We start from the raw sequence: 26,060 nt of genomic DNA, 5'->3' as shown, positions 1-26,060 counted from the left end.
TTGCATTGGGTTTCGTGTTTCAGTCGGCCTTCGACTTTTCACAATAATCGGCCGATTTCGTTCGACCCGACTTTTGAGAAAGTCGGGTTTCATGAAACCCGACTCGACCCGAAAAAAGGCAAAGTCACTCATCTCTAGTCGGCACTAGTGTCATGCACCACTTTGCATGCTTTGCTGGATGATAAAATTCACATGGTTGGGTGAATGTAGCTTTAGTGCGGTTGTGAGTGTGAGAGACATTTTAACGATACGCCCGGTATCCAATTTCAGAAAACATATCTGGAGGTACATAACATATAACTATGGTACATCACATATATTGTTTTTAATTAATCTTTTAGTCATTTTTGTAAAAAAAGGTAAATGCCTCCTGACTGCAAAATGTGTGAAATTTTCAGAAACACGAGGCACCAAAATAGGTGAGAGTTTACTCAATAAAAAAACATGAAAAGTAAATAATCTTATTAATTTTTTTTCTCTCCTTGTTTCAACAACCTTAAAAGCAAACATTTTACTTAGTCTTCCTGTGTAAAACCCTGAGGTGTTTTGTTTAAGCCTACCTGTAAAAGCAGGAATAGGTTAACAAAAAGGATAAAATGAAAACTGATCTTTACACCTCCTCCTTTTTCTTCCTGAAACCAGTTGGACAAGTTCTCCTTTTTTTTTCAAAGTCTAATGTGGCTTGCTTCTTTGTGTCCACCCTCCCTGTGTTTACAGATTTTTCCAGATAGTAATTCAGGCAAAATGGCTTTAGAGCGCTGCCGACTTGCTCTCCTGTTTGCTATTTTGATGGATTTAATTGGACTAACTTCACTGCTTGTTGGGATCTTTGCAGAACTGAAACTTAATAACCAAGATTATGGTGACCTGTTGATTTATACCGGAGCAATTCTTGTCTTTCTGAGTTTGATTGGCTGGATATTTTGGTATACAGGGAACATTGAAATATCATTGGAAGATTTGCAGCAGGATTACAGTATCAAAAGTGGAACCTTGGCCAACTTAGCACGCAAAATCTCTCGCCATCTTTCTCACCGAGATACAAACCATGGAAACAGAAAATGGCTTAATGTCAGACAAGAGGGAGCAGAAAAGGTGACCTCTCTTCAGCTTTCAAAACCAAAAGTTCTTAAAATGGAACTCGAAGATAAATTTTAATTTGTGAGTATCTTGTTTTATAATGTCCTCTTTTCTTGTAGAATTATAGATGTGTGTTTTTGACATTTAAGATATTTGTGACATACTGTTTGCTTTATACATTGGAAGGATAAATGTAGATCATCTGTACTGGCATGTAGGCAAGTAAAAGTTGGAAGCTTACACCAACTGTATTTAAAACTCCTCTCCAGCTTTTTTTAATATTTCAGTGCTAGAGTGGTGTCACTAATGCAATTTCACTGACCCTACACTATCTTCAGCTCTTCCTCACACCACTCAGATCCTACGCTGCCATCTTTTAACTGCAACTTCTGACTGAATGAAAGTTAGACATAACAGTCTCAAGCTCTCAATGCGAGTCTGAGACCCTCATTCCAGCTCTCATAGACTAACATTGAGCATTGACTTCCGGATCATCCAGTAACACTGGAGTGATCTGGCAAGTCACAAACTCCTAGAGACCAACAGGAGCTGATGAAAATGATGGTTGGTAAGTATAAAACTAGGGGCAGGGATTTTGCATACATGCAAAAATGCCACATTGTCATCAGCATTTTGGAAGAGATTTTCATCAGTGTTTGGTCAGTTTGTTAGTTTTTATCTTCAGTTTTTTACCAATTTTTCCCATAGGCAAAAAATCCTGAAGCTGGTTGATCAGCTGTTCAAATTTTCCATGGAGCTATAGACTTGGGGCTTTATGCAAACACGGATCAAATGTAGACATGTATGCTTTTTCTGTGTATGCTTACAGTGCCTTGAATGGGCAAGAATTTCAGTCTCTCGATGTACAAAACTGATAGAGACATACCACAAGCGACTTGCAGCTGTAATCGCAGCAAAAGGAGGCGCAACAAAGTATTAAGTTAAAGGGGCCGAATAATAAAATGATTAAGAATAAAAAAATTAAAAATAGCCAATACATTTCGTTTAACTTCACAATTGTGTCCCACTTGTTGTTGATTCTAAACCAAAAATTAACATTTGGTATCTTGTTTGAAGCATGATATGTGGGAAAAGGTTGAAAAGTTCCAGGGGACCAAATACTTTCGCAAGGCACTGTAGGTCCAATTCAGTAAGAATGTTCCACACTTGTCTCAGATCCATACTTTGCTTCCCTCAACCTGGTCTGCTAGACTTTATTGGGCTCCACATTAGGCTTTGCAACTAGCCCGGCATGCACCCATGCATTTATTTCCTAGGCCTATGTAAGGCCTCCCAAGACATACACCCGGTTCTTGGTAGTAATACTTTCTAGTATGTATTTAGTTTGTCTGTGCACAATTCCTGTCCAGTCTCCAAAACGCCTGTGGTTTCCAATACCTGAATTACATGTCTACAACTTTCAGTACCACTGCTAACTGGCTACAGTCTCCTATTTCTCTTGTTACTCCTGAGTTCTGTCTGCAACCTGTTCCCAATATTCATGACGCTTTCTACATGCCTGCAACTTCCAGTGCTTGAGTCTCCAGTGTGCCTGCGGAGTCAGACACAACATGTAAAAATGCGGACCGTATTTTACGGTCGTAATACGCAGAAAAGTTCCCTGAACAGTGATCTGTATGTCATCCGTTGGCAAGGTGTGGCTGTGTTTTTTGCGCATGTAAACATCCGTATGGCATCCGTATGCCGAGATTTTCTCACCGGCTTGCAAAATGGACAAATAATGGATCCATATGACAGGATAAAACACAAACAAAAGAATAGATATAGAAACATAGAATACATACACCATGTTCCAAATTATTATGCAAATGATGTTTTTCTCTGATTTTCCTAAATGGTCGGTGCAAATGATAGTCAGTCTAATAAAAGTCATCACCCGTTAGAGTATACATCGAATTTTATTGAAGAAACCTCCCAATGATAACAGTATAATCTCCAAAATGAGTAAAAACTCAAAATGCACTGTTCCAAATTATTAGGCACAGTAGAATTTCTAAATATTTGATATGTTTTAAAGGACTGAAAATGCTCATTTGTGGAATTTGCAGCATTAGGAGGTCACATTCACTGAACAAAAAAGCTATTTAACTCCAAAACATCCTAACAGGCCAAGTTACATGCTAACATAGGAACCCTTCTTTGTTATCACCTTCACAATTCTTGCATCCATTGAACTTGTGAGTTTTTGGAGAGTTTCTGCTTGTATTTCTTTGAATGAAGTCAGAATAGCCTCCCAGAACTGCTGTTTTGATGTGAACTACCTCCCACCCTCATAGATATTTTGCTTGATGATACTCCAAAGATTCTCTATAGGGTTTATGACAGGGGAAGATGGTGGCCACAGCATGAATTTTTCTCCGTTTTGCCCATAGCAGCCAAAGACTCAGAGGCATTCTTTGCAGCATGAGATGGTTCATTGTCATGCATGAAGATGATTTTGCTCCTATATACCATGGAAGAAAGTTGTCAGTCAGAAACTTTATATACTTTGCAGAGGTCATTTTCACACCTTCAGGAACCTTAAAGGGCCCTACCAGTTGTTTCCCCTGTTGTCACACAGATAACAGCATTGACCAAAACACACACAGACATTAATTAAAAATTATTTGAATGAAATAAACACAAGTATTTGACAAAATTTATTCATCTGCTATTCCAAATAAAGCCATGGATCTGTTTAAAAAATAAGATAAAATAGCAACAATATACTTACCTCTCTGCTGATCAGTAAGGCCTCTGCTGCAATCCATCAGAAGGGGTTAACTGGTTTACAACGGGACCGGTGCTAATGCGACTGGCCCCGCTGAGAACCACTGCCAGATTGAATTAGTTCATCTCTGCGCAGCCTCCCTGGCTGACCGGAAATGAATTAATGAGCATGAGAAAGTTTCTGAACTTTTGCCCACACTCATCAGTTCACTTCAGGTCAGGCAGGGGATTCTGCACAGCCTCACTGATGTCAGCTAATTCATTTTGGCAGTAGGTTACAGCGGGGCCGGTCACATTAGCACTGGTCCCATTGTAAACCAATTAACTCCATCTGATGGATTGCAGCAGGAGACCTGACTGAGCCGCAGAGAGGTAAGTATATTGTTGCTTTTTTATTTTATTTTTTTACCATGGCTTTTTTTTGGAATAGCAGATGAATAAATTTGGTCAATAACTTGTTGTGTTTATTTCATTAAAAGAATTTTTAATTAATGTCTGTGTGTGTTTTTTTTAACCCTTTACTATGCTAGCGTTAATAATGGAGAGGTGTCCGGCTTAATCCGGCTTAATGTCACCTTCCAATAGCAAGGTGACATAAACCCATTATTATTAACCCATCAGCCACCACTACAGGGCAATGGGAATAGAGAGGCTAAGGGCCAGAAAAGGTGAATCTTATTGTTGCACCTTCTCTGGGGTGTCTGCGGGCAGATCTTTGTAGCTGGGGGGGGACAAAAACAATGGTCCCTCTCAAGGTAACCTCTTACTTTAACACCTAGATGTCTCAAATTTTACACCCATAGCCTAATCTAATTATTAGTCAAAGGCATATAAAAAACTAAATGAAATGAAATGGTTTACTGTATGTAAACCATGTGTCATTTCATGTCGAGTTTTGGAATGATTTCACAGAAGTTGGTAATTGATTTAGTGGCTATTCTGCTAAGTAGAACTATGAAATGTGTATATATATATATATATATATATATATATATATGAACAACGACAAAGCAAAGTCCAGCAATAACGTGAGCAATCCAGGATGCTGTTAAAAAATTTTTTCTTTTTATTCATAAATCCATTAAAATGCAATGGTCCAAGCAGTTCAAAACAGCAATAACGCAGGAAAGTCGTGCAGATAGGACTACGCGTTTCAGCGGTAGAACCCGCCTTCTTCATAGTCCCATCCCATAATCTACCTGCAGTCTTCAGTAAGGCCGGGTTCACAATAGCAATGAATACGGACGAGGATTATGTGTTAAAACATCACATAGCACTCGGACCAGTATTCATCTACAGTTGTGGCCAAAAGTATTGACACCCCTGCAATTTTGTCAGATTGCAATCATTTTCAGGAAGAAACTGAGTATTAACACAAATTCTTTGGTATTATTATCTTCATTTAATTTGTCTTAAATGAAAAAACACAAAAAGAATTGTCCTAAATCCAAATTGGATATAATTCCACACCAAACATAAAAAAGAGGGTGGACAAAAGTATTGGCACTGTTCGAAAAATCATGTGATGCTTCTCTAATTTGTGTAATTAACAGCACCTGTAACTTACCTGTGGCACCTAACAGGTGTTGGCAATAGCTAAATCACACTTGCAGCCAGTTGACATGGATTAAAGTTGACTCAACCTCTGTCCTGTGTCCTTGTGTGTACCACATTGAGCATGGAGAAAAGAAAGAAGACCAAAGAACTGTCTGAGGACTTGAGAAATCAAATTGTGAGGAAGCATGAGCAATCTCAAGGCTACAAGTCCATCTCCAAAGACCTGAATGTTCCTGTGTCTACCGTGCGCAGTGTCATCAAGAAGTTTAAAGCCCATGGCACTGTGGCTAACCTCCCTAGATGTGGACGGAAAAGAAAAATTGACAAGAGATTTCAATGCAAGATTGTGCGGATGTTGGATAAAGAACCTCGACTAACATCCAAACAAGTTCAAGCTGCCCTGCAGTCCGAGGGTACAACAGTGTCAACCCGTACTATCCGTTAGCGTCTGAATGAAAAGGGACTGTATGGTAGGAGACCCAGGAAGACCCCACTTCTTACCCCGAGACATAAAAAAGCCAGGCTGGAGTTTGCCAAAACTTACCTGAAAAAGCCTAAAGCGTTTAGGAAGAATGTTCTCTGGTCAGATGAGACAAAAGTAGAGCTTTTTGGGCAAAGGCATCAACATAGAGTTTACAGGAAAAAAAAAAGAGGCATTCAAAGAAAAAAACACAGTCCCTACAGTCAAACATGGTGGAGGTTCCCTGATGTTTTGGGTTTGCTTTGCTGCCTCTGGCACTGGACTGCTTGAACGTGTGCATGGCATTATGAAGTCTGAAGACTACCAACAAATTTTGCAGCATAATGTAGGGCCCAGTGTGAGAAAGCTGGGTCTCCCTCAGAGGTCATGGGTCTTCCAGCAGGACAATGACCCAAAATACACTTCAAAAAGCACTAAAAAATGGTTTGAGAGAAAGCACTGGAGACTTCTAAGGTGGCCAGCAATGAGTCCAGACCTGAATCCCATAGAACACCTGTGGAGAGATCTAAAAATGGCAGTTTGGAGAAGGCACCCTTCTAATATCAGGTACCTGGCATAGTTTGCCAAATAGAATGGTCTAAAATTCCAGCAGAGCATTGTAGGAAACTCATTGATGGTTACCGGAAGAGGTTGGTCGCAGTTATTTTGGCTAAAGGTTGTGAAACCAAGTATTAGGCGGAGGGTGCCAATACTTTTGTCTAGTCCATTATTGGAGTTTTATGTGAAATGATCAATGTTTTGCTCTTTGTTTCATTCTCTTTTGTGTTTTTTCATTTAAGACAAATTAAATGAAGATAATAATACCAAAGAATTTGTGTTCGCAATCATTTTCAGGAAGAAACTGAGTATTATCTGACAAAATTGCAGGGGTGTCAATACTTTTGGCCACAACTGTATGGGGCAGCTCCCATCAGCGTTTTTTTTCTCGGCCGTTTTCAACGTGCGAGTGAAATTGCAGCATGCTGTGATTGTCACCGACACTCGGACACTCGGCCGAGTCTCGGCTCACTCACACCCATATAAGCCGATGGGTGCGAGTGAGACAACGCGCATCACTCGGATATCATCTGAGTGATGTGCGATATACACTGATGCCGGCAATGGAGGAGATGGAAAAATTAATTTTTCTGCCTCCTCCACAGCTGTGCTCTGATCCTCTGTGCGAGAGGCTCGGAGCACAGATGCATGACAATATGCTCCTGTTTGCAGCAGAGCAGGAGCCAAGGGTCAATAGCATATTGCATCCAATGCTCTCACATCGGCTTCCATACGCTAGTCTGACCCCGACCTACTGTAACTCTGCAATCTGCAATCTACCTGCAGTCTTCAGGATGGCTGGAGACACTTTAGAGATTTTGAAATCAGTCCAATTTTGATGCAGAAGGGTCAGACGAGTGTAATGCAAGTGTCATGCGTTTTTTATGCAAGTGCAATCTGATTTTTCACACCTTGCATCCGATTTACATCCGAAAGCAGTGTGATTTCTATTCACTTACAATGTGATTTTAACATGAGCTGTTACATACAGCTATTCTCTATCATTTACACATCGTTTTCAAACGAAATATTCTTCAAAGCATACACACACACATATATAGAGGGTGGGCCATTTATATGGATACACCTAAATAAAATGGGAAAGGTTGGTGATATCAACTTCCTGTTTGTGGCACATTAGTATATGGGAGGGGGGAAACTTTTCAAGATGGGTGTTGACTAGAGATGAGCGACTTTGCCTTTATTAGGGTCGAGTCGGGTTTCATGAAACCCGACTTTCGCAAAAGTCGGGTCGAACGAAATCAGCCAACTATAGGGAAAAGTCAGAGGCCGACTGAAACATGACACCCAATGCAAGTCAATGGGGAAGCAAAGTCGGCAGGGAGTGGAGGACATTAAAGACACCTACAGTGGCCATTTCAATGCCAAAAACATCAATTCTTATTACTGAAGCTTGTCAACCTTAATTTACTTCATGATAATAGTTACGCATTGAAAACTGGGGGTTATTTGGCTAAAGTTGTGGGGGGGTAGGGCTGGCTCCAGGTTTTTGTGTGCCCTGGGCTAAAGAGTGTCAGTGCGCCCCTTTAACACATTCCACAACTCATGATGCTCCGATACGGCACAGAAATATACAGTGGGGCAAAAAAGTATTTAGTCAGTCAGCAATAGTGCAAGTTCTACCACTTAAAAAGATGAGAGGCGTCTGTAATTTACATCATAGGTAGACCTCAACTATGGGAGACAAACTGAGGAAAAAAAATCCAGAAAATCACATTGTCTGTTTTTTTTCATTTTATTTGCATATTATGGTGGAAAATAAGTATTTGGTCAGAAACAAAATTTCATCTCAATACTTTGTGATATATCCTTTGTTGGCAATGACAGAGGTCAAACGTTTTCTGTAAGTCTTCACAAGGTTGCCACACACTGTTGTTGGTATGTTGGCCCATTCCTCCATGCAGATCTCCTCTAGAGCAGTGATGTTTTTGGCTTTTCGCTTGGCAACACGGACTTTCAACTCCCTCCAAAGGTTTTCTATAGGGTTGAGATCTGGAGATTGGCTAGGCCACTCCAGGACCTTGAAATGCTTCTTACGAAGCCACTCCTTCGTTGCCCTGGCGGTGTGCTTTGGATCATTGTCATGTTGAAAGACCCAGCCACATTTCATCTTCAATGCCCTTGCTGATGGAAGGAGGTTTGCACTCAAAATCTCACGATACATGGCCCCATTCATTCTTTCATGTACCCGGATCAGTCGTCCTGGCCCCTTTGCAGAGAAACAGCCCCAAAGCATGATGTTTCCACCACCATGCTTTACAGTAGGTATGGTGTTTGATGGATGCAACTCAGTATTCTTTTTCCTCCAAACACGACAAGTTGTGTTTCTACCAAACAGTTCCAGTTTGGTTTCATCAGACCATAGGACATTCTCCCAAAACTCCTCTGGATCATCCAAATGCTCTCTAGCAAACTTGAGACGGGCCCGGACATGTACAGGCTTAAGCAGTGGGACACGTCTGGCACTGCAGGATCTGAGTCCATGGTGGCGTAGTGTGTTACTTATGGTAGGCCTTGTTACATTGGTCCCAGCTCTCTGCAGTTCATTCACTAGGTCCCCCCGCGTGGTTCTGGGATTTTTGCTCACCGTTTTTGTGATCATTCTGACCCCACGGGGTGGGATTTTGCGTGGAGCACCAGATCGAGGGAGATTATCAGTGGTCTTGTATGTCTTCCATTTTCTAATTATAGCTCCCACAGTTGATTTCTTCACTCCAAGCTGGTTGGCTATTGCAGATTCAGTCTTCCCAGCCTGGTGCAGGGCTACAATTTTGTTTCTGGTGTCCTTTGACAGCTCTTTGGTCTTCACCATAGTGGAGTTTGGAGTCAGACTGTTTGAGGGTGTGCACAGGTGTCTTTTTATACTGATAACAAGTTTAAACCGGTGCCATTACTACAGGTAATGAGTGGAGGAAAGAGGAGACTCTTAAAGAAGAAGTTACAGGTCTGTGAGAGCCAGAAATCTTGATTGCTTGTTTCTGACCAAATACTTATTTTCCACCATAATATGCAAATAAAATGGAAAAAAAACAGACAATGTGATTTTCTGGATTTTTTTTTCTGTTTGTCTCCCATAGTTGAGGTCTACCTATGATGTAAATTACAGACGCCTCTCATCTTTTTAAGTGGTGGAACTTGCACTATTGCTGACTGACTAAATACTTTTTTGCCCCACTGTAGGTATAGTACAATGACACATACTTCACTGCTTACATTACTGATCTATTTTAAATTGTACAATAGCTCAAAAAAAGGACAGTATATTACTCCATACAGTATTATGGCCACCACATTGTGCGCCATGCAGAATAATGAGCCCCATATATTTCTCCATACAGAATAATTTGTCACATATAATGTTCCATACAGTATATGATGAGCTCCACATAATGCTACAGTATATGATGGTCCCTATGGACGATGCTCCAGTGTATTATGGGCCCAAATAATGCTCCATATATAATGGGCTCTATTTCTAATGCTCCACTTTATAATGGGCCCCTGTAAATGCTGCTCCAGTGTCTGATGTCCCCCATTTGGAATGCTCCAGTATATGATGGGCCTCATGGATGATGCTCCAGTGTGTGATGGGCCCTAATATTGCTCCATATATAATGGGCTCCATTTGTAATGCTCCAGTGTATAATGGGCCCCGTAAATGCTGCTCCAGTGTCTGATGTCCCCCATTTGGAATGCTCCAGTATATGATAGGCGTCATGGATGATGCTCCAGTGTATGATGGGCCCTAATAATGCTCCATATATAATGGGCTCCTATCAGGATGCTGTCAGCGCTGGCAGACTGCCGCGGCTGAGCAGGGTAACTCACCCAGACTACGGGAGGGCCCGGGGTCTGAAACTGCAGGATAAGTTCCGAGAATAGTACCTGCGACACTAAAGGTAGAAAGGAGTACAAGGACCTACGATCATGTGACCACAGTGAGCGGGGCTTAGCGTCCCACTGCTGGAGATGACCGTAGGATTCTACTATAGGGATTCTGTAGTAGTGGCGAGGGAAATGCAGGTCAGACAAATGAGGGGTCATACACGGAGAGGTTGGCGCGGTACCAGAGGGTCAAGCAGAGATTAGTCAGAACGTATGCAAAGAATCATACACCGAGATAGCAACGCAGTACAAGAGGGGAAATCAGAGCGTAGTCAGGTCCGAGGCAAAAGAGTCATACACGGAGATAGCAGAGCAGTACAAAGGGGACAGGCAGAACTCGTAATAGGGACAGAACCAGATCAAAACCAAACAAGTATAAAGTCTCACAGTCACTAAGCACACCAGGGTCACACACTCGGCCAAGGGTCTGAGTATAAGCGACAAGGATTCAGCCCACAATAAGGCTATAAAAAGCCTCCCAGAATCTCAGAGTGAGGCCGTCCACATTAACCTCTGAACTACCTAATCCCACAAGCTGAGCAAACCATGACAGCTCCATTTCTAATGCTCTAGTGTATAATGGGCCCCGTAAATGCTGCTCCAGTGTCTGATGTCCCCCATTTGGAATGCTCCAGTATATGATGGGTCTCATGGATGATGCACCAGTGTATGATGGGCCTTAATAATGCTCCATATATAATGGGCTCCATTTCTAATGCTCCAGTGTATAATGGGCCCCGTAAATGCTGCTCCAGTGTCTGATGTCCCCCATTTGGAATGCTCCAGTATATGATGGGCCTCATGGATGATGCACCAGTGTATGATGGGCCTTAATAATGCTCCATATATAATGGGCTCTGTTTCTAATGCTCCAGTGTATAATGGGCCCCATAAATGCTGCTCCAGTGTCTGATGTCCCCCATTTGGAATGCTCCAGTATATGATGGGCCCCATTTTTAATGAACCCAGGCATGGTATGTGAAAAGAGCTCCATGGAGTAATCTGAAGTGTGTGCTGCCGCATCCTTCACTTTTGGTGTGGGTGAAGGACACAATGAAAGGGGTTGCTCCTGACCAGAAGCCTGCACTGACGACTCAGTGCTTGCATTTTTTGAAACTTCAGAAGAGGAGGCGATAGAGCTGGAGGCTGTTTCAGCAATGTAAGCCAAAAGCAGTTCCTGATACTCCGGCTTTAAAAACAGTCTACCTGCTCCCAGAAAAGGGAGTCTTACAGGCCTTCCGGAGCTACACCATGATGCAGGCTCAACACCTCCTGCCTTAGCTGCTATTGTGTTTTTGGCACTACCAGCAGATGCACCACCACCATCATCAGTAACAGGTGGCCCCCCACGCCCACGTCTGCGTCCTCTTCCACCATACGTCCTTATGTTTTGGAAAATGGACCCAAAATACCAGAAAATATATGGTACTGTATCAGAAGCATACAGCTCTATACAGTCTAGGGATAACAGTAAATCTCCGTATATATTTCATGAGTCATACACAGACTCTCACAGGCTCAGTATGGATTACACAATAAAATAAAATGTTGAAAAAGGGTACAGTATCATCAGATACAAGGTATATACAGTACAGTGTAAACATTCTGAATCTTTGTATATATTTCAAGAGGCAGAAACAAACGCTCTCAGGCCCAGTATGGATTACACAAGAATATGAAAAGCTGTAAATGGGTAATGTAACACAAGCGTAAAGTGGTATACAGTGTTGGGGTAATCTTAAAGCTCCAAATATATTGCCGGAGTAACAGACAGACGTTCACAGGCTCATTATGAATTACACCAGAATCTAAATAGCAAAAAAGGCTACTGTATCAGAAGCGTACAGCTGTATGCAGTGTTGGCCAAATTTAAAATCTCGGTATATATTTCCGGAGTCACTCTCAGACGCTCACTCAGTCTGGGTTTGACCATAATAAAAAATGTTGTAAAAAGGTACTGGATAGCAAGATAGCAAGAATATATATTATAGGGTACAATTGAAATCTCCGTATTCATAGTCCCGTAGTCACTCTCAGACGCTTACTCAGTATGGTTTTTACCGTAATACTAAATGACGAACAAAGGTACTGTATAACAGGATACAAGCTGTATCGAGTATAGGGTAACAATTGGTATCTCCGATTCACCGCATATATAGAAGGCGTAAACCACAGACGCTCACACACTATGGATGATACCGTAATAAAAAATTTAGAACAAAGGTACTGTATCAGCACCTACCAGGTGTATCCAGTCTAGGGGTAATTGTAAATTTCCGTCCAAACTTCCGGAGTCAGGCACAGACACTCACAGGCTCACTATGTATTACACCAGAATTTAAAAATTAGAAAAAGGGAAAGGTATTCGAAGCGTACAACAGTATACAGTGTTGTGGTACATTTAAATCTTCGTATATATTTCAATCTCAGTAAGCCAGTCCAGACTCTCCGCTACTGGAAACTACATGGATACAAGTACAGACGGAAAGTTGAGTGTTTGCAGAGGCGATGCAGACCCTCAATTACTGTGTCTGTGGAGACAGCGAAAACAGTTCTTTGTGAAGAAAGGATTGCTTTATCGCAGTAGTGTGGATCACATCACCGTTACTCGTCTCCATCAAATTGTGATCACAGGGAGAGATGTAGACATGGTCCTAACTGCCTGTGTCTGGTCATTTTCGAGTGCAAAAGACAGAAGCCACAGGCCGTAGGCGATTCTATTGGATTGGCATGAGGAGACATTGAAAAATGGTGGCAGGAATGTCACACATCTGTGACTATCACAACTGTGAAAGGTGATCATAAAGCACCACTGCATCCGCTTGTAGGTTGACGTCCATTACAAATGATAGCCATTGATCATCTGAAGGTAGAGGCCAGCAGGACAGGCCATAGCTACATCTTAACCATCATCGATCAATACACCAAATTTCTAGTGGCCGTCCCTGTGAAGGATTTAACTGCCCAGACTACACAGCGGTGGAGCACGGAGAGGTAAGTATTGCAACTTGCAAGTGCTGTGGCCATGAACAAGCAGGGGGGGCACACTCGTGGTCGATGGTACTGGCACAGGGCCCCTCATAGTACGCTGGTGTGTCTGACGGCGAGTGGGACCCCCCCACCATCAGAGACACTGTATTGTACTATGAGGGGCCCGGTGCCAGTGCCGTCGGCCATCAGTGGGCCCATCCACCTTTTCAGAGCAACGGCACTTGCCGGGTTGCACCAGGTGCTGACCCCAGCCCTTGGGGGGTGGGCAGCCCAGTTAGGGAGGTTTAAAAAATGCATATGTTGATGTGTAGGCTGGACATTCAGCAGCTGCAAATGGCGGAATTGGGCAAGTCCGAGGAAGAGGAGTACAAAAGCGAGGCAGTTTTCTGGCAACCTATGTCTCATCAGGGGAAGGTTGGACAAAATCCTTTGAAACCCATGCATGGTTCATTTTAATGAATGTTAGATCATCAACATTTTGGGTCGACAGACGGGTCCTTTTTTCTGTCAGGATTGATCCAGCAGCACTGAAGACTCTTTCAGATAACACACTAGCAGCAGGGCAAGCGAGCTCCTGTAAGGTATATTGTGCCAATTCAGGCCAGGTGTCCAGTTTAGAGGCCCAATAGTCAAAGGGGAATGACCTGTGAGGGAGAACATCAATATAGGAGGAGAAGAAGTTTGTAACCGTAGTTGACAACTGCTGTCTCCTGTCACTTTTAATCGATGCAGTATTAGCAGTCGTGTGAGCGGTACTTGAGAAATCAGTCCACAGCATGGTCTTGAAGCCCCTGTCTCCAATGCCACTTCGGCTGTGTGCACCATGAACACCTCTTCCATTTTGCCCACTACGGCTCGTGGGAGAACAGGAACCGCTGCTGTGTGCTGGGAAAGCCTTAAACAAATGGTTTACCAGAGTTGCTTGTTTGTTAGCCAATATTATCTCTAGGTTCTCCTGTGGCATGATGTTGTGCAATTTGCCTTTTTTAGCTTGAATCGTGAATGCTGGCCAGCCAGTAGTCATCATCCTTCATCATTTTGGCAATATAGGGGTCCCTTTTTAGGATCCGCAAGGCATAATCGCACATGTGGGCAAATGTTCCAGGTGTCAATAATGCACTGCCACTGCTGGGTGGAGGAGCACTTTCTGGCAAATCCACATCCCTACAGTCACGCACAAACCCTGTACCTGACCTTGGAACGCCAACATTTTCTCTTGTCCCCTGAGAAGCATCCTCCTGCCCAAAATAATCATCACCCTCATCCTCCTCCTCCTCCTCCTCTTCCTCTTCTTCCTCAACCTCGTCCAGGACAGTTCCCTGACCAGACAATGACTGACTGTCAGCAAGGCTTCCCTCATCCTCCTCCTCCTGTTCCTCCTCCTCTTCTGCAGATGCCAGATCCTTAATGTGCATCAAACCTTGCATGAGCAGACGCATAAGTGGGATGCTCATGCTTATGATGGCATCGTCTGCGCTTACCAGCCATGTGCATTCCTCAAAACACTGAAGGACTTTACAGAGGTCTTTCAGCTTTGACCACTGCACACCCGACAATTCCATGGCTTCCCTCAAACTGCCTGCCCGTGTATCCTCCCACAAATGCATTACAGCCTGCCTCTGTTCGCAGAGCCTCTCAACCATGTGCAGGGTGGAGTTCCACCTTGTTGCAACGTCTATGATTAGGCGTTTTTTTGGGAGGTGGAACAATCGCTGCAGATTCTGCATACGACTGGAGTGTACGGCTGAGCGACGGATGTGCGAACACAGTCCTCGCACCTTATGGAGCAGGGATGTTAACTCCGGATAATTATTATGGAAGCACTGCACCACCAGGTTCAAAGTGTGAGTCAGGCAAGGTATGTGTGTGAGTTTTGCAAGGGCTATGGCTGCCACAAAATTACTGCCGCTATCACTGACTACCTTGCCTTGCTCAAGATGTAGACTGCCCAGCCATGACTCAGTTTGTCGCTGCAAATATGCAAATAGTCGGCCAGTACCTCCGCGGTGTGTCTATTGTCGCCCAAAGACATAATCTTTAACACAGTTTGCCACTAGCTGTTCGATAGTGGGACACCTCGTGTGCAACACTGCCAGCTGCGGATGGAGTGCTTGTGCAACTGTGCTCTGTGGACGAGCTTTCGCTTATGGAGGAGGAGGAAGGTCAAAAGTCTACAGCCAACTGTTTCCTATACCGTGGGCTAGGCAGCACTGTTCCACTGCCGCTGTCCCCTGTGGACCCTGCATCCACCACATTAACCCAGTGCGCAGTGATGGAAACTTAACTGCCCTGGCCATGCCTACTGGACCATGTGTTAGACGTCTGGGTTCTGCGTCTGCTCTGCCTGAAACCAGAGCCTCACATTCTGCGGTCTCCTGCTGTCTATCTACTGCAGAGAAGATTACTTTGCAGCAGACCGCTCCAGAGACTAAATTCCTCTGTGCTCCTACTGGGCATGCTCACGAGGCGATCTCCCATTGGAGATCGGGAGTCATGTGCCCAGGTCCTGCTCCAGATCTCGTTGGTCCATCTCAGAGATCTGGAAGGTCCTGCACGGCTATAAAAAGCATGCATGACCGTTCGGCCATGCGCTAGTATAGACTTTTCAGGTTAATGTGTGAATGGTGACGGATGTATGACTCTGGTGACTGACTCATTTGAAACCCCTTCCCTCTGATATTACGCATGTGGATAGGGAATTAGTGCAGCAGTCAGCGCCAGTCAGTGGCAAGCCTTAGGCCACTGTGCACACCGCATCTCTACTCTAGTGTCCGACATTGCACCTGCTTCCTAGCTTTGTTGACTAGCGGCCGTGCCCTATGCCATGCTGCAGTTGCAGCCCTCCTTGGCATCCGCAGTAGCGACGTCGCACACACAGTAGGTCTAGATGGACACAGCTCCTCTGCCTTGGGTCCTGCTTCTGTAACCAGACACCGTGTGTGCATTTCCCTGTGGTCTGTGACACTAACAGGCTCAGCGTTTTCGTATGTTTATGTTGCGGCGCCTCTGTGTGTGAACAGAGCCCATTTTGCGCACTTCGGGTGAAGTCTAACCAGTGCGCATTATACCACCATATTGCTCGTCTGTCATTACTTAGCAGCAGTGTAACATCTACTGCACGGTGGAGCCCGAGCGGTGAACGCACTTTATTATTTATTTTCCTTTAGTGCGTTCCGCCGTTCCTAACATTATACTAACGTCAGGGTCTGGCTAGTGATGGCAGATCAGCAGCAACTCCTAGCATTCACCAGCTAGAGGGCCGGCTGGTTGTTCTTGAGAGTGTTATCTCAGCGGCGAAGTCTTCGGAGGCTCCTGTACAGGCGATCGCAGAGCAGGTTTCACGTATGTCCATGTCCTCTCCTGCGCCGACAGTTTCCCGCCTCCCGTTGCCTGATAAATTTTCTGGCGATTGCGCCTCCTGTAGGGGTTTCGTGAGCCAGTGCTCTATCCAGCTGGAGTTACTGGCTGCGCGATTCCCTACGGAGTGGGCTAAGGTGGGGTTTATTATTTCCCTTCTGTCGGGCAGGGTGTTGGAGTGGGCCACGCCACTGTGGGAGCGTGGTGACCCTGAGGTTCGGACCGCTGCTCAGTTCTTAACATCTATCAAGCAGGTTTTCCTGGGACCACAGGTCATGCATGATACCTCTCTTCAGATCCTTGCACTAACTCAGGGATCCCTCTCGGTCAGCCAGTCTGCCATTCATTTTCGGACACTGGCTTCCGAGCTGGAGTGGTCTGATAGAGCCCTCATCCCTGTGTTTTGGAGAGGTTTAACTGAGCATGTTAAGGATGCTCTATCTACCAGAGAGGTTCCTGCAAGTCTGGAGGAGCTGATTGCCATTGCCACCCGTATTGATCTCTGTTATGAATGAGTCACCGGAGGAGGAAAAAACAAAAATGCAAGCTAAGTCCAGAAAACCGGAGAGGTTGGTAGCTAGCGGATTGCATACTCCTGATCCTATTCACAACAACTAACAGTAGCCGTGGAGCGCTCCCACGGTGGTCCTAGATGCCTCCTCACAGCCGGAGAACCAAACAAGCCCAAAGAAAGAAAGGGGAAATCTAAACTGCCTCAGAGCAGACCCCAAAGCAATAGACAGCCCCCAACATGTATTGTCGGTGAAAACAGATGAAAACACAGACAGAAAGACAGGCAGAGCAAACGATGGGACCCAACCAACCAGATAGGAAAGGACAGAAAAGATGCTGGCTGCAATCCGCAAAAACCCTACCAAAAATGTCCCAACACGTCTGATAGGAAAAACGGCCCTGAAGTCACTAGACTTCAAAATCCCTATATCAGCACTCGGATACATTCCGAAGACAGAGCAAAAGAGATTTAACCGATGAGGGGCAAAAATGGAAATTCAGCAGAGCCCCAGACGGGGCTGGCAGAACACAAAACTAAGCAAATCAGATAAAATCTCATGGAACAATAACAGAGCAAAACTTAGCTTTAGAAGACAGGAACTGAACTGGAGGCCAGAGCTCAGAGCAGAGAAATCACCAGCAACCCTACAGGGCGTCGGCTTTCTTATATCCACTCAGAGATTCCGGATGTTCAATCGCAATCCACCTGTTCAGGTGACAGGTTTCTCCCATCCAAATCAGTTTCACCACCTCCTTTCACCAGCAGAGGGAGTTCATCGGACATCAAAGGTGAACGAGAAAATGAGCTCACAACAGATCTCCATTTCTTAGAGCGCGGGCTGGAGCGTGCTCAATCCAGACGGAGGTTTACTCCGGCTCCCAACCTCTTTGAACCTCTGGAATCACCCGAGCCACCCGAGTTCACTCCCAGAGCCCATGGAGGTGTCTCGCGCCAGTCTCGAGGCGTGACAGGCACTAAGCTTCACTTGCGGCTACCACTGTCAGCACCCTGTTCCCCTGGATAATGGTGCCCCGCAATGGCCAAACTCTGTGCCGCCGGGCAAGGCCTTTGTCCCCCCTCACCTTCAGCCGTAGGTTCTCACTTGGGCACACGCGTCCTGGGTGGGTGGTCACTGTGGCTACATGCAGACCACAAAACTCCTGGCAGGGTCGTATTGGTGGCCACATAGGGCTTGGGACATTAAAAAATATATTCGGGCATGCGCCTCATGTGCTCGGGATAGCCTCCTTAAACAGAGAGTGGAAATGTCCGCCGACACACCGTGGCGTTCCACTTCTACCTATGCTCCGGGCGGTTTTGCCGCTCCCGTTGTCTCCCACGTGTGCCTTCTTAAACCTGGCGATCTTGCTGCCTCTGATACCTTCCATGTGTCCTGGTTTTCCTTGTCATCTATTGGGACATCAGACTCTCCTTCGGACGTGTTGTGAGCTCATTTTCGGGTTTGCCTCTGGCTTCTGGTGAGGGTTATGGAGCTGGCTGTGCTGACAGAGGAGTAGTGAGTTCTCTATCTGGACTCCCTCTGTTGGTGAAGGGAGATAATGAAGCTGATCTAAATGGCAGAGACCGGCCACCTGAGGAAGAGGACTGCGATTTGACATCAGGAGTTTCTGATTGGATTTAAGGCAGCTGACTCCCTAGATTCTTGCTGGTGTTTTTTCCTGACTGTGGCTCCTGGTTTCCAGTTTGGTTCCCGTCTTCCTAAAGCTAAGTTTTCTCTGCTATTGTTCATATGAGTTTTTGTCTGGTTTACTTAGTTTTTGTGTTCAGCCAGCCATGGCTGGGACTGGGCTGAATCCCCATTTTTGTCTCTGATCAGTTGATCTCTTTTGCTCTGTCTTCAGAATATACCTGAGTGCTGATATAGTGATTTGAAGTCTAGCGACTTCAGAGCCTTTTTCTATCATACGTGTTGGACATTCTTTTTGGCAGGGTTTTTTGCGTGATTGCAGACAGCAGCTTTTCTTTCCTGTCCTTTCTAGTTAGCAAGGGCCCCATCGTTTGCTCAGCCTATCTTCCTACCTGTGTCTGTGTTTTCATCTCGTTTCACCGACAATACATGTTGGGGACTGTCTATTGCTTTGAAAAGGAGAAGAGAAGCCAGTGTTGCCAAGGTCAGAACGCATACCATAAAGTGCATATGCACATAACATCTAACTGTATTCAAAATGAGATATTTAGCAAAAAAATTGATCAATTCAATTGAGCCACCCCGCCGCGCCAAGGCAATCTCATATGGGGGGTCCTACTCTACGTTTTTAATAAACACTGTGCCATTACGGCCTCCTAGATACATTAAAAGCAAGACCACTTTAAGTGCAATCCGTACCTGAGCTTTTCTGGATCGCTCCCATGATGCCAGAAAAAGCAAGTGCGGATGAATGCCAACCAGGTCTGAATACAGACGTGTCAGGTTTAGCCTCCACACATTGCCTGACCAGCAAGCATAGATGAAGGGCAATGCAGGTTCAGATACAGGTGCACAATTAAATAAAGCTTGGGGCAGGGCGGGGCCGCTGTGTGTGTGCACAGCAGCCTAAATCCATCACAGTGAACACAGAAAAAATGGCGAACACAACCCAGCGCGCACGGCAACAGTAGTGGTCAGCCACATGTTTATTGCTTTGGGGTCTGCTCTGGGGCAGTTTAGATTTTCCCTTTCTTTCTTTAGGCTTATTTAGTTCTCCGGCCGTGACGAGGCGTCTAGGACCACCGTAGGCACGCTCCACGTCTACTGCTAGTTGTTGTGGATAGGATCAGGGGTCTGCAATCCGCTAGTTACCAGCCTCTCCGGTTTTCTGGGCTTAGCTTGCTTTTTTTTTTTTCCTCCTTGGTGACTCATTCATAACACTGGCTTGTGCGGGACTGTGCTGGGCTGTGTAGGTACTCTGCGGGGACTGTGCTGGGCTGTGCGGTGCTGAGCTGTGCAGGTACTCTGCGTAGACTGTGCCGGGCTGTGCTGGACTGTGCGGGGACTGTGCTGGCCTTTGCGGAACTGTGCTGGGCTGTGCAGGTACTGTGCGGGGACTGTGCCGGGCAATGCGGGACTGTGCTGGGCTGTGCAAGACTGTGCAGTGCTGTGCAGGACTGTGCTGGGCTGTGCAGGACTGTGCTGGGCTGTGCAGGACTGTGCTGGGCTGTGCAGGTGCTGTGCGGGGACTGTGCTGGGCTGTGCTGGCCTGTGCTGAGCTGTGCACGTATTGTGCGAAGACTGTGCAGGGCTGTGTGGAACTGTGCTGGGCTGTGCGGGGACTGTGCTGGCCTGTGCGGAACTGTGCTGGGCTGTGCAGGTACTGTGCGGGGACTGTGCCGGGCTGTGCGGGACTGTGTTGGGCTGTTCAGGACTGTGCTGGCCTGTGCGGAACTGTGCTGGGCTGTGCAGGTACTGTGCGGGGACTGTGCCGGGCTGTGCAGGACTGTGCTGTGCTGTGCAGGTAGTGTGCGGGGACTGTGCTGGGCTGTGCTGGCCTGTGCTGAGCTGTGCAGGGACTGTGCTGTCCTGTGCGGGAATGTGCTGGGCTGTGCAGGTACTGTGCGAGGACTGTGCTGGCCTGTGCGGGACTGTGCTGGGCGGTGCAGGGACGGTGCAGGGACTGTGCCGGCCTGTGTAGAACTGTGCTGGGCTATGCGGGGACTGTGCCGTGCTGCGCGGGACTGTGCTGGGTTGAGCAGGACTGTGCAGCATTGTGGAGGACTGTGCTGGGCTGTGCAGGTACCGTGCAGAGACTGTGCCGGGCTGTGCGGGACTGTGCAGCACTGTGCAGACACTGTGCGGGGACTGTGCTGGGCTGTGCTAACCTGTGCAGGACTGTGCTGAGCTGTGCAGGTACTGTGCTGAGCTGTGCAGGTACTGTGCGGAGACTGTGCTGGGCTGTGCGGGATTGTGCTGGCCTGTGCAGGACTGTGCTGGGCTGTGCAGGTACTGTGCGGGGACTGTGCCGGGCTGTGCGGGACTGTGCGAGGACTGTGCTGGCCTGTCCTGGGCTGTGAAGGTACTGTGCAGGGACTGTGCCGGGCTGTGCGGGACTGTGTTGGGCTGTGCAGGACTGTGCAGCGCTGTGCAGGACTGTGCTGGGCTGTGCAGGTGCTGTGCGGGGACTGTGCTGGGCTGTGCGGGACTGTGCTGGGCTGTACAGGTATTGTGCGGAGACTGTGCCGGGCTGTTTGGGACTGTGCTGGGCTGTGCGGGGACTGTGCTGGCCTGTGCGGAACTGTGCTGGGCTGTGCAGGTACTGTGCGGGGAATGTGCTTGGCTGTGTGGGACTGTGTTGGGCTGTGCAGGACTGTGCAGCGCTGTGCAGGACTGTGCTGGGCTGTGCAGGTACTGTGCGGGGACTGTGCTGGGCTGTTCTGGCCTGTGCTGAGCTGTGCAGGTATTGTGCGGAGACTGTGTCGGGCTGTGTGGGACTGTGCGGGGACTGTGCTGGCCTGCGCGTAACTGTGCTGGGCTGTGCAGGTACTGTGCTGGGCTGTGCGGGACTGTGTTGGGCTGTGCAGAACTGTGCAGCGCTGTGCTGGCCTGTGCTGAGCAGTACAGGTATTGTGCGGAGACTGTGCCGGGCTGTGCAGGACTGTGCTGGGCTGTGCGGGGACTGTGCTGTCCTGTGCGGGACTGTGCTGGGCTGTGCAGGTACTGTGCGGGGACCGTGCCTGGCTGTGCGGGACTGTGCTGGGCTGTGTGGGACAGTGTTAGGCTGTGCGAGGACTGTGCTGGCCTGTGCAGGACTATGCTGGGCTGTGCAGGTACTGTGCAGGGACTGTGCCGGACTTTGTGGAACTGTGTTGGGCTATGCAGGGACTGTGCTTGGCTGCGTGGGACTGTGCTGGGTTGAGCAGGACTGTGCAGCACTGTGCAGGATTGTGCTGGGCTGTGCAGGTACCGTGCGAAAACTGTGCCAGGCTGTGCGGGATTGTGCAGCACGGTGCAGGACTGTGCTGGGCTGTGCAGGCACTGTGCTGGGCTGTGCTAACCTGTGCAGGACTGTGCTGAGCTGTGCAGGTACTGTGCGGAGACTGTGCCGGGCTGTGCAGGACTGTGTTGGCCTGTGCAGGACTGTGCTGGGCTGTGCAGGTACTGTCCAGGGACTGTGCCAGGCTGTGCGGGACTGTGCTGGGCTGTGCGGGACTGTGCGAGGACTGTGCTGGGCTGTGCGAGGACTGTGCTGGCCTGTGCAGGTACTGTGCGGGGACCGTGTCAGACTGTTTGGGACTGTGCTGGGCTGTGCGGGGACTGTGCTGGCCTGTGCGGAACTGTGCTGTGCTGGTACTGTGCGGGGACTGTGCCGGGCTGTGCGGGACTGTGTTGGGCTGTGCAGGACTGTGCAGCGCTGTGCAGGACTGTGCTGGGCTGTGCAGGTACTGTGCGGGGACTGTGCTGGGCTGTGCGGAGACTGTGCCGTGCTGTGCAGGACTGTGCTGGGCTGTGCGGGGACTGTGCTGTCCTCTGCGGGACTGTTCTGGGCTGTGCAGGTACTGTGCTGGGACCGTGCCGGGCTGTGCGGGACTGTGCTGGGCTGTGCGGGACAGTGTTAGGCTGTGCGAGGACTGTGCTGGCCTGTGCGGGACTGTGCTGGGCGGTGCAGGTACTGTGCAGGGACTGTGCCGGGCTGTGTGTAACTGTGCTGGGCTATGCGGGGACTGTGCCGGGCAGCGCGGGACTGTGCTGGGTTGAGCAGGACTATGCAGCACTGTGCAAGACTGTGCTGGGCTGTGCAGGTACCATGCGGGGACTTTGTTGGGCTATGCTAACCTGTGCAGGACTGTGCTGAGCTGTGTAGGTACTGTGCGGAGACTGTGCTGGGCTGTGCGGGACTGTGCTGGCCTGTGCAGGACTGTGCTGGGCTGTGCGAGGACTGTGCTGGCCTGTGCAGGTACTGTGCAGGGACTATGCCGGGCTGTCTGGAACTGTGCTGGGCTATGCGGGGACTGAGCGGGGACTGTGCTGGGTTGCGCGCGACTGTCCTGGGCTGAGCGGGACTGTGCAGTGCTGTGTAGGACTGTGCTGGACTGTGCAGGTACCATGCGGAGACTATACCGGGCTGTGCGGGACTGTGCTGGGCTGTGTGGGGACTGTGCTGGGCTGTATGGGGACTGTGCTGGCCTGTGCGGGACTGTGCTAGGCTGTGCAGGTACTGTGCGGGAACTGCGCCGGGCTGTGCTGGCCTGTGCAGGACTGTGCTGAGCTGTGCAGGTACTGTGCGGAGACTGTGCCGGGTTGTGCGGGACTGTGCTTGGCTGTACGGGGACTGTGCTGGGCTGTGCAAGTACTGTGCGGGGACTGTGGCGGGCTGTTTGGGACTGTGCTGGGCTGTGTGGGACTGTGCTGGGCTGTGCGAGGACTGTGCTGGCCTGTGCGGGACAGTGCTTGGCTGTGCAGGTACTGTGCGGGGACTGTACCGGGCTGTGTGGAACTGTGCTGGGCTATGCGAGGACTGTGCGGGGACTGTGCCGGGCTGCGCGGGACTGTGCTGGGCTGTGTGGGGACTGTGCAGTACTGTGCGGGACTATGCTGGGCTGTGCAGGTACTGCGCGGAGACTGTGCCGGGCTGTGTGTGACTGTGCCAGGCTGTGTGGGACTGTGCTGGGCTGTGTGAGGACTGTGTTGGCCAGTGCGTGACTGTGCTGGGCTGTGCAAGTACTGTGCGGAGACTGTGCCGGGCTGTGAGGGACTGTGCTGGCCTGTGTGGGACTGTGCTGGGCTGTGCAGATACAGTGCGGGGACTGTGCTAGGCTGTGCTGGCCTGTGCGGTGCTGAGCTGTGCAGGTACTGTGCGGAGACTGTGCCGGGCTGTGCGGGACTGTACTGGCCTGTGTGGGACTGTGCTGAACTGTGCAGGTACTGTGTGGGGACTGTGCCGGACTGTGCTGTGCTGTGCGGGACTGTGCAGTGCTGTTCAGGACTGTGCTGGGCTGTGCAGTTACTGTGCGGGGACTGTGCTGGGCTGTGCTGGACTGTGCTGAGCTGTGCAGGTACTATGCCGGGCTGTGCGGGACTGTGCTGGGCTATGCGGGACTGTGCTGGGCTGAGCGGTACTGTGCAGCGCTGTGCATGGCTGGGCTGTGCAGGTACCGTGCGGAGACTTTGCCGGGCTGTGCGGGACTGTGCAGGGCTGTGTGGGGACTGTGCAGTACTGTGCGGGACTATGCTGGGCTGTGCAGGTACTGTGCGGAGACTGCCGGGCTGTGCGGGACTGTGCTGGGCTGTGCCGGACTGTGCAGCACTGTGCATGACTCTGCTTAGCTGTGCAGGTACTGTGCGGAGACTGTGCCGGGCTGTGTGGAACTGTGGTGGCCTGTGCGGGACTGTGCTGGGCTTTGCAGGTACTGTGCGGAGACTGTGCCGAGCTGTGCTGGCCTGTGCGGGACTGTGCTGGGCTGTGCAGGTACTGTGCTGGGCTGTGCAGGTACTGTGCGGGGACTGTGCTGGCCTGTGCGGTGCTGAGCTGTGCAGGTACTGTGCCGGGCTGTGCTGGCCTGTGCGGGACTGTGCTGAGCTGTGCAGGTACTGTGTGGAGACTGTGCCGGGCTGTGCGGGACTCTGCTGGGCTGTGCGGGACTGTGCTGGGCTGTGCAGGTACTGTGCGGGGACTGTGCTGGGCTGTGCTGGCCTTTGCGGGACTGTGCTGAGCTGTTCGGGGACTGTGCTGGCCTGTGCGGGACTGTGCTGGGCTGTGCAGGTACTGTGCGGGGACTGTACCGGGCTGTGCGGGACTGTGCTGGGCTGTGCGGGACTGTGCTGGGCTGTGCGATGACTGTGCTGGGCTGTGCGATGACTGTGCTGGGCTGTGCAGGTACTGTGCCGGGCTGTGCGGGACTGTGCTGGGCTGTGCAGGTACTGTGCCGGGCTGTGCGGGACTGTGCTGAGCTGTGCAGGGACTGTGCAGGGACTGTGCCGGGCTGTACTGGGCTATGCGGAGACTGTGCGGGGACTGTGCTGGGCTGTGCAGGGACTGTGCGGGCTGTGCCGAATATTGCGAGGCGAGTAGTGAAATACTCGCCAGGATTCGAGTGCCGCGAGTACCGCATTACTCGCCGAGTACCGAATCCTAATGAGTATACTCGCTCATCCCTGTGCAGTTACTGTGCGGGGACTGTGCTGGGCTGTGCTGGACTGTGCTGAGCTGTGCAGGTACTATGCCGGGCTGTGCGGGACTGTGCTGGGCTATGCGGGACTGTGCTGGGCTGAGCGGTACTGTGCAGCGCTGTGCATGGCTGGGCTGTGCAGGTACCGTGCGGAGACTTTGCCGGGCTGTGCGGGACTGTGCAGGGCTGTGTGGGGACTGTGCAGTACTGTGCGGGACTATGCTGGGCTGTGCAGGTACTGTGCGGAGACTGCCGGGCTGTGCGGGACTGTGCTGGGCTGTGCCGGACTGTGCAGCACTGTGCATGACTCTGCTTAGCTGTGCAGGTACTGTGCGGAGACTGTGCCGGGCTGTGTGGAACTGTGGTGGCCTGTGCGGGACTGTGCTGGGCTTTGCAGGTACTGTGCGGAGACTGTGCCGAGCTGTGCTGGCCTGTGCGGGACTGTGCTGGGCTGTGCAGGTACTGTGCTGGGCTGTGCAGGTACTGTGCGGGGACTGTGCTGGCCTGTGCGGTGCTGAGCTGTGCAGGTACTGTGCCGGGCTGTGCTGGCCTGTGCGGGACTGTGCTGAGCTGTGCAGGTACTGTGTGGAGACTGTGCCGGGCTGTGCGGGACTCTGCTGGGCTGTGCGGGACTGTGCTGGGCTGTGCAGGTACTGTGCGGGGACTGTGCTGGGCTGTGCTGGCCTTTGCGGGACTGTGCTGAGCTGTTCGGGGACTGTGCTGGCCTGTGCGGGACTGTGCTGGGCTGTGCAGGTACTGTGCGGGGACTGTACCGGGCTGTGCGGGACTGTGCTGGGCTGTGCGGGA

General features: G+C 49.3%; 1 protein-coding gene across 1 annotated transcript in view; it reads left to right on the top strand.

Moving 5' to 3' along the window:
• The first annotated feature begins 647 nt into the window (after positions 1-647).
• The window catches only part of TMEM238 (transmembrane protein 238), a 71,855-nt gene continuing 46,442 nt past the window's right edge, over positions 648-26,060 (top strand). The window contains exon 1 of the mRNA XM_073552097.1: positions 648-1,161. Coding sequence (XP_073408198.1) covers positions 676-1,158 — 483 coding nt within the window. The 5' untranslated portion in view covers positions 648-675 and the 3' untranslated portion in view covers positions 1,159-1,161. The remainder of the gene's footprint in view (positions 1,162-26,060) is intronic.

Source organism: Dendrobates tinctorius, unplaced genomic scaffold, assembly GCF_039654945.1.
Source record: "Dendrobates tinctorius isolate UK_male_01 unplaced genomic scaffold, ASM3965494v1 ptg000184l, whole genome shotgun sequence".
NCBI lineage: Eukaryota > Metazoa > Chordata > Amphibia > Anura > Dendrobatidae > Dendrobates > Dendrobates tinctorius.
This window is presented reverse-complemented; position numbering and strand designations above follow the sequence as displayed.